Source organism: Siniperca chuatsi, linkage group LG5 (genome assembly GCF_020085105.1).
Source record: "Siniperca chuatsi isolate FFG_IHB_CAS linkage group LG5, ASM2008510v1, whole genome shotgun sequence".
In the NCBI taxonomy this organism is placed as follows: Eukaryota; Metazoa; Chordata; class Actinopteri; order Centrarchiformes; family Sinipercidae; genus Siniperca; species Siniperca chuatsi.
Genome location: NC_058046.1, coordinates 2,158,237 through 2,167,718, shown reverse-complemented (window position 1 = coordinate 2,167,718; position 9,482 = coordinate 2,158,237). Strand labels below are relative to the sequence as shown.

Genomic DNA, 9,482 nt, shown 5'->3' with positions numbered 1-9,482 from the left:
TTTTCTCTCTAAAAACCAGAATGAAAATGGGATTTATTTTTTTTTTAGTTTCGAGGGAGTTGCAGGTTAAAAGTTTAGTTTTTTAGTTTTAAGGCATTTTTTTTTATTTATTTTTTTTAGAGTGTGTGTTATGTTTTTTGTCAATTCTCAGGAGATGTCTAACCCAAAATGACACTTTTATCGTTTTGAAAGCACTGAGTGTAAGTAGGTAGGCCTACTGAAGTAATACCGAGGGTGAGTTCCACCTGCATTCAGGTCGGCTTCGGTCCAAACGTTTCCTCCCCCCCCTGCAAACACCTCTGTGTTATCTTTAGACCACTTTCCCTGCATGTAAGAGCTGCTTGGATACAAGAATCCCCTTAGACTGTAAATATGTACAGTAACCAGAATTTCATTAGTTACATTAATTCTGCAGAAAACTGAATTGAATCTTCTAGATGCAGCTCTTGACATCTTTTCTTTTTTATTCTTTTATTGTCTTCTTCTCCCATCCCCTCTTTCTCCTCTCCTCCTCTCCTTTATTTCCTTTTAATCATCCTCTCCTCTCCTCGGTGGGCGGGGCTTTGGTCCAGGTTCAGCCCACAGGGGGGAGTGGTCTGGTGATGAAGCCGAGTTCGGAGTGCTGTTTACCGGTCAGCCTCTCAGCTGTGTCTCGCTGGTATTTCTTCTTCTCCCTCCCTCACCGTTACTGCCAGCAGGGGCCTGCCGCCGCTCTCTCCGGTAAAAGATGGAGCTCCTACCCGCTCTGCTCTTCCTCTCTGCCGCCTGTCTGCAGTCGGTGTCCGGTGCGACACGGACAGGACCGAAAGTCACCGAGAAGGTGGGTGATGATGTGCCGCATTTATTTGCATTAATCCAAAACTGAGTCTTCTCTCCTCTCCGCGCGCCGTCCTCATGGCAAGATGCTGCGCGCGCCGGAGCGTGGATAATAACGGGCATGCAGCACGAGCGCGCGCACACACACACACACACACACTGAAACGGAGAGACGACGTGTCTGGTCCCAGCGGGGGGCTGGACCGGAACACGGAAACACACACTTGTCTTACTTACAGATCTTTCCAGAATACACACACACGCACATGCACACGCGCACTCACGGCTGTACACGTGTCCATTCAGATGAGACTTAATGCGCAGTGCGTTTGCCTGCAGGCCATTCACACACACACACACACACACACACACACACACACACACACAGGACCTGACCTCCATATAGATGTGAGCTATTAGATTTCAGTGTATTTCATGTTAACATGAGTTTAATACATCACATATAAAATCCAGTTATTAAGTCACTGAGAGCCTGTCAGCACCTGCTTCTATTGTGAAATGGCTAACGATTAATATGAGGAGTCACTTGTCAAAAATAATATTAAAAACAGATGAATATGTCTTCAGTAAGTAGTGATCCACGTTGTTTGTGTGAGGAGCAGAACCCACAGTGGGGTTATCAGTCAAGTCAATACGCAGTAGATATTTGCTCTAAATGGGCTACACAAGAAATATTACAGGCAATCATCTCGATATCCACATATTCATTATTCATTATAATGAAATCACGTAAAAGTTTAAACTCGTGTTCTCTTGAGTCAAGCTGCGCTGTCCAAACCACACGGATGAAGGCGAGATAGCCGAACATTTGGGGAATGAAGAGCGGTGTACTGGAGAACATTTGTTCCACTTGTTAAGTTTTGATGGACAGCTGGTCTGCCACTCTGTGTGTGTGTGTGTGTGTGTGTGTGTGTGTGTGTGTGTGTGAAAAACAACATCTCTCAGCCCTAATTTCAGTGGTTTACTCAGGTAAAACACCACAGTGCAGCAATACTCTGTTACAAATAAAAGTCCTGCATTCAAAAGTATCAGCAAAGAAATATACTTAAAGCACCAAAAGTAAAAGTATTTTGCAGAATAATGTATATTATATAACTGGATTATGATTATTGATGCAGTAATGTGTTCATCACTTTAATGTTGCAGCTGGTTAATTTATATATATATATATATATATATATATATATATATTTTTTTTTTATATATATATATATATGACTTTATATACTTCTGGGTAGCGTGAATTTCCCCCTGGGGATCAATAAAGTCTTACTGATATAATAATATAATCATTTATTTATTGATTATTTTTTGTAGCATTAATCTGAATCTGGAAAGTAACTAGTAACTAAAGTTATCAAATAAATGTGTAGTGAAGTAAAAAACGAATCTACAATATTTTCTACTTTACAATCATTTTAGTACTTGTGTGTAAATGTAAAAGTTTTCTTTTTAAATGTCGAGTAGTTGAAGTAGAAAAATGGGAAAATGTAAGTATGAAAACTGTTCTTACTTTACTCAAGTAAAATGATTGATTGACAGCCTTTGTGTGTGTGTGTGTGTGTGTGTGTGTGTGTCCAGGTGTTTTTTGACATCACAGTGGCGGGTCACGAGGTGGGGCGTATCGTCATCGGCCTTTTTGGGGAGGTCGTCCCAATCACTGTCAATAACTTTGTCGCCCTGGCAACCGGAGAGGTAGTGCGATGGTGTATACACACACACACACACACACACACACACACACACACACACACACACACACACACACACACAGAAACTCTGTCATCAACACATATAGTATCATTCAGGTATCTAATCTTCACAAATATATTTTATACGACGTGCAAATCATCAGATTTATTCCATGTACAACCAGACAGTATGAACACACAAATCTAACACACACACACACACACACACACACACACACACACACACACACACACACACACACACACAGTAAATGTCATCTGCAGATGTTTCTGATAATGTGATCATCATCTCCACATCATGAAGCTCTGACAGCTGTTTCATATGCTCTATTTCGCACGTTTTTCCTTATTTATATTCACATTGCGTATTCCTTTAGACTTTCCCCCCAAAATTTTATGCAGGATACATATTTGATTCTAAACTCCATTTTCCGGCCTGTAATTCATCGGGATCTACAATTAAAACATTTTAAAGAACTCTTTCTCGTCCTCAAGTATTTAAAAGGAGACTTCATCAGATGACCCTACACTCTCATATAACTGGTCAATGTTGCAGATAAGGTGTCATTTTATAAATAAAATACTGGACATTTTATTTTGAAATTAAATGTATATATATTTCATTTCTTATTTTGGCTGTTTATTGCATGTATTTTCAGTTTTTGTTCAATTTATTTAAAAAAACATCTCTCGTTTGTCTTATCAAGCAAATATGTTAGTTCTTTTAGATTTCTAAAAGTCTCTTGTGAGCGGTGATCTTCTACAGGTTCATCCAATCCTCTCAGAGCTGCTAATTCGCTGTTAGCGTGAACGTACAGTGGCCATTGTGTTCGCTCGTGTTCGTGCAGACAGTAAGTTTCACGTGTGCCTCTGCAGAAAGGTTACGGCTACAAAGGGACAAAGTTCCACAGAGTCATCAAGGACTTCATGATCCAGGGAGGAGACTTCACATCTGGAGATGGAACTGGAGGTGATACTCTGCTAAACGTGTTACTCTTTTAAATGTCAAAGACTCACTTTCTCGGGGCTCGTATGCTGAATTCAAGGTAGAAAAAAGCATCAACACATCCATAGAAACTCGTCAAACACGTCCTGCAGTGTAATCCACGTCTCTGCCGTCCATTCGTGTGCTCAGTGTGTTCCAAACACTTTTTTTGACCAAAATACAACTATACGCACACCCTCTGTTTCAGTCCTCACACACAATGCTGCCAAGCAGCTTAGTAGGTCTTAAATAGCCCATTTGTGCCAAAAAGAAGTTTGTACGCATGTTAATTTCACACAGACCATCAAGATATGATGCAAAAATGACTGTAAAAAAAAATCCTTTAAAAAAAAATAATAGATGGTAAATTTGTCTCCACCTGAAAGTGACCAAATTCTTTTTTCCATCCAGGTCACAGCATCTATGGAACAACTTTTGCAGATGAAAACTTCAAACTGAAGCATTTAGGAGCCGGCTGGGTGAGCACACGCACGTCCGTATTTCTGTTTTTGAACTCAGTATTAAAGAATAATGAGCCAAAACGTTCTGAAGCACTAAATTTTTCCACTTTCATTCAACTTTGTCAAAATGATGATGAAATGATGTATGAAATTTAGAACTGCGTGCGCGCGTGTTCATGTACCAGGTGAGTATGGCGAACGCCGGTCCGGACACCAACGGGTCGCAGTTCTTCATCCTGGCTACCAAAGCGCCGTGGCTGGACGGGAAACACGTGGTTTTTGGCAAAGTCCTGGACGGGATGGTGGGTGGACCCTCAGACACTTTTCATGATTCTGCAAAGAAGAATCATTGTCGAAGTTTGTTGTGACATGTGGTTAGATTCCCATTCACAGATATGACATTTAAAGTTGCTCGCTGAATACTTTTATACTTTTATTTAGTGGAGTCTGGAGTCTGAGGACTGATGAGAAAAGTTACTGAACAGATAAACTCTTTCTTAAACTATCGAACAAACAAAACTTACAGTTCATTCACACGGTCCAAACTATTTTGGGGGAAAGGGCATCCACGTGAGGTCCGCCTCATTGTTTAGCTGTTTTTCATTTCATCAAACTGTTATTTTGTTGGCATTCAGCAACTACAGCTCTCATTAGTCTTAGTCATAGGTGTACTGCAAAGGCTCATGGGAGTTGTAGTTGTTCCTTAAAATGACTCTTAACTGCTAAATTCTGGACCTGCTGAGCTTCCGTCTATAACTAAACCAAATAATTAGCTCCAAAGAAGAAGGACGTTTAACAGGATGAAATATTTTTGGCTGCCTGTTATAAGAATTTTGCCTATCATGCTCAATTAATATGACAAGAATCAAAACCAGGATTTGATAACAACCAGAATTGATAAGTAGAATATGAATTGATGAAATCTAAATAATTCCCCTCCGTAACAGCTTGTTAGAAAAGTTTATCACAAGGATAAACAAGACCAAAACAATGATTTAAAACTGGTGGAAAATGCTCTTGCAGTTATGGAGAAATAAGCCAAACTGCTTGTTACAGATGAGCTCCTTTATAAAACTTACTGGTAATGTATGAACCTTTTTCATCTGTGTTGAGTTTATCTAACCTGCTTCTGTCTGTCTCCTCTGGCAGTCTGTGGTTCACACCATCGAGCTCCAGGACACCAACGACAGGAACCTGCCATACACCGAGTGTGTGATCATCAACAGTGGCAGGATCCCCGTCAAAGAGCCCTTCGTAGTGGAGGTGGAGGGCTGGTAAATGCCACTATTTACACTAAGACATCACGTGATTATTATATACTGGTGATCAATCAGGAGTCCAGTTTGCAGTTTTGCCAAATTCACATTTCATATAATTACTTTTGCATGTGAACATGCTAACTCTAAGACGCTAGCATGTAGGGCTGGGTATTGTTTGATTTTTTTGACACCAGGGCTGATACCATACCTAAGTTTCAGTATTGATACCAAAACGATTCATTTTTCAACACTTTAAGGAATATAAACATGTTTTTTCTTTTTTTCTATTCAACAAAACACAAAACTTCAGTGTTTAATTTTGTCCTAACACAAAGCACCTGTGCAAGGACTTTTCCCTGAATAAAATACAGACAGAAATGATCAGAAATGATGATTTAAATTAGAAAATATTTGATCAAAGAGTAAACAAGACTAAGATTCTGACCAAGGATTAAATTCCAGCTTTCAATACTCAGTGGTACGGACGCATTTCGGTTGGTACCAAAAACGTATTGAGGTTCAATACCCAGCACTATTAGCAAGCTAACATGAACATGAAGCATTGCATCCATGTTTACATGCTTACTGTTACATGTTACATAGGCTAAATATTACGTGCTAAACGTTAGCATGTTAAAATCTAGTTGTAACATGCTAACAATAGGCTTGCTAATGGCGCCATGCTAACAAACACTTAACTTTCTTTCGAAAAAAAGTCAGCAAAAGTGCTTTAACCTGGTAAAGGTGAACGGGACTTCTGATCGATGTTCGCAGAGATAATATAAGTAACAGATATTTTCATTAAGTTATTAACAGAACATATCACACAGTGATGTCTGACAAGTGTTTGTGAAGGGAGGGAAGATATTTTTATCAGCTTTCTGACAACAGGGAGTACAGGTCAAAGAAAAATTAATCTGTGGTAAATGAAAGACATCCACTTGTTAAACCTACAACTCAGATTAGTAGACACAAAGTTAAATTCATCATAGATAGTAAAGGAATACACAAACATGCACAAGCATGTGATACTATTCTCTATGCTCAGCAGAAAACCTCATATCTCCAAAATGGCCACTTTTTCAGGATTAGTAAATCAGATTAATTTTTGTCAATGAAGCAACTTTATGATCCCCAGATTTTTGGCATAGTGGCCTTTTTGACCAAATGGTTTTGAAAGGATTCGTGATTTTAGGGAGATCAACTATAACGTCATTTATAAAAACATATCACTGAATGAAACAATACACTTACAATTACAATTACAGCGTTTATTTTATGTGCTGCAAGGTGGATCGTTTGCATTTACGTGCCCTTTATTTGTGACGTACTCCATGTAAAATGACCTCTGGAATACAAATACCGAAACCTGGAGATATGAGGTTTTCAGCCATTAGTGACACATTGTATGCAGAGGGGAGTGGTGTCAGTTTGACGTCGGTGTGTTCAGTATTTATCAGGTTCACTGTGGTTCATGCTAACGGTTTTATCCGTTAGCATACTTGCATTCTTAGTGGATGGTGCCAGTTAGCATCAGCCCTAAAACTCTGTATCAAACTAAATAATGAACTGTGACTCAAACATGACAAATATCATGGAAACTTGCACTACAATAATGTATGTAGCTCATTAATCTCTTATTGCCAAATAATTCTTTATTTGCCAAATTAGCTTGTACTTTCTATGCATCGAATCAATACTTAAATATCTTCATTTCGTTTCTGTTAACAGACATATGCAAAAAACTTACAAACTCTGTAGCAAGTGTCAAATGCCATTCTAGCACCTTATTATTTAGGATTTTCATCGTTCCATCATTGAAAATGAAGATTTCCTTGTTCATGTTTTGATTAAATGGAGATACAGTATCTTTTCCTCTTGATGCATTATGCACCATATCATGTTTGCAAAAACTACAGCACAAATTGCACAGGAGGAAATGTTCAAAAAGTGTGGAAGTGGGTATTAATGCTGTACTAATACTGTTGCTGTCCTCTCAATAATGATCTTAAATGTTGTACTTTGTGTCAGAGGTGTGTTGTAGCTGACTGACACCAGGTCTGACTGTTTTATCTTTTGTCATTTTTCTTTTGTGATGTATGTTATTAACCCGAAACTGTCATGGTAGCATTATAATGTAGAAAAGTTATGACTGATATTCCTCATGTCACTGAAGTTAATGCAGCTTTTAAAACCTCTTTAACAAACATATCAGCAGTTCTGTTTTCATTATTTATAATAACAGCAGAAGAAGAGTGCCAACAGCTGTATTTTCTACAATAAACAATATGCTGTTGCAGAACAATCTTAGTGTCTGTGATCTGTCGCTGTCCTGTTTCCGTACCAGTTGTTTAATGCAGGTTCAGGTGATCCTCGTTGGTAAATACTGCGTGTCACATTAAGTGGACCAATAAAAAAGCCACTGCAGGATGTAAATAATGGAAGCCAGACATAAACAGCCCTGACACGATGTTAATCACAGGATGTTACAGATAAATATAACTCAGATTTACCTTTAACCTCCTCCTCTCAGTCTCCATAGGAACACATCCTTATTGGACGATTCTGCTGCACACGATTGTTGCGATGGGCAAAGCAGTTCTTATCAGTGTACGGAATCAGTAAAATCAGTTCATTAAAAAGATTTGTTCACCAAATCGTTCAGTGCTTGACCGGAGATCCGACTGCGTAGCTCAGCTCGCAAACTAGTGACCTGAGAGCGGTCCACCGCGAAGGATCAGCCAGTGAGCTGAGAATTCAGTTGGATAGAGATACCGTTTGCAAACTGAAAGCTGCTATAACAAGGTCCTACCCTATTATGCACAGCACGTATATTGTCACAACACCTAAATATTAAATAGAATATTTTCTACTACTTCGAGACTTCAAGACACGAGAAAGAGGGAGAAGGGCGGGCGGGCTTGAACGACTCAGTGAACGAATCGGTGTCAGGCTCAGCCACTCGTTTTTTCATATGGCAGGTTTCACCACGCATTGTAAACTGCGAAAGGTGGTGAGATTTAAAAAAAAACAAACAATTCAGGGATTGTCAAACGTAACCTAGCTCTTTTTAAATTTATTCGAAATCTAATGAGTGCAGATGCAGCAATTTTGTTTATGCACTTTTCCATCTCTCATGTTGTGTCACAACTTGGTCTCAGGCAAGCAACACAACAATGCAACCACTTCATAAACGCTATAAATCCTTTAAGCTTTTCAAAACTAACGTTATGTGTGTGTGTGTGTGTGTGTGTGTGTGTGTGCCAACTGCGAACTTACAAGTTAGAGGAAACAACCAGGCAGAGCACAGCCCTGGGTCATCAGAACTTGTCATGAACACACTTTTCCCCTCCAGACTCAGTAGATAAACACATCTTATGTCTTCTGCACACACACACACACACACACACACACACACACACTCAACATGACGACCAATCATAAGCGTGATACAAATAATATCAATCTAGATAATTTCATATATCTGGATTGCAGTCCACGACCAATGTTGTTGAATCATCGCTGCTAAATGTTGAAGCAACCTGAATCAGCTGTGTATTTGCTGTCTTGAACACACCCCATTCCTCCTGTGCACGTTCGCTCGCAACTGGCTGAGAAAAGAACGGTTCGTTTCAGGAAGTGATTCAGTCAGGTTTGTTCACCCAAAAGATTTGTTCTTTTGAACGAATCATTCGCGAACAACTACATGATTGAGGTATAACGGCAACGTTCAGTGCCAGTGCAGAAAGTAAGGTGTCATTCAAACTTCTTTGTCTAAATCATGACTACAATGTTTCCCCAACCTTATCTAAGTGTTTTAGTTGCCGAATGTTAACCCCGTACTGTAGTTGCCATGCATGGGTAATGCAGGAAGAAATCAGGAAAAAAACAGCGTAGTTGTGCTCTGTGGTTTCGCAGAATCGTTCAATATCAACAGCGAATAGACTGACCTGCTTCACCATTTGTATATTACTGTAAACCTGGATATCTACTACTATATCCAGCTTTTCTATAAATGTAAGTATGCTCAAAGTATGAGGGAAATTTAAATTTGTCGTTGAGGTATGGCTTTCTCTAAAATGTCCACTGGGTCTGGCTGCGTCCCGATTCGCTGCCATTCTAGCCAGCTCTGTGACCGAGCGTCTCTTTTCTCCACTCTGCTGTCTTTTCACAGCGTGTTGAAATATGTTTCCAGAGCGTGAAATCCACTATGTCTGTATTTACAGAG

General features: G+C 39.4%; 1 protein-coding gene across 1 annotated transcript; it reads left to right on the top strand.

The window, feature by feature from the left end:
* Positions 1–490: 490 nt before the first annotated feature.
* LOC122876822 (peptidyl-prolyl cis-trans isomerase C) lies at positions 491–7,559 on the top strand. Its single transcript, XM_044197579.1, has 6 exons — positions 491–820; positions 2,419–2,532; positions 3,426–3,519; positions 3,946–4,013; positions 4,181–4,297; positions 5,145–7,559. The coding sequence occupies exons 1-6, from the start codon at positions 728–730 to the stop codon at positions 5,271–5,273; spliced, it is 615 nt and encodes a 204-aa protein (XP_044053514.1). The 5' UTR covers positions 491–727; the 3' UTR covers positions 5,274–7,559.
* The last annotated feature ends 1,923 nt before the right edge of the window (positions 7,560–9,482 follow it).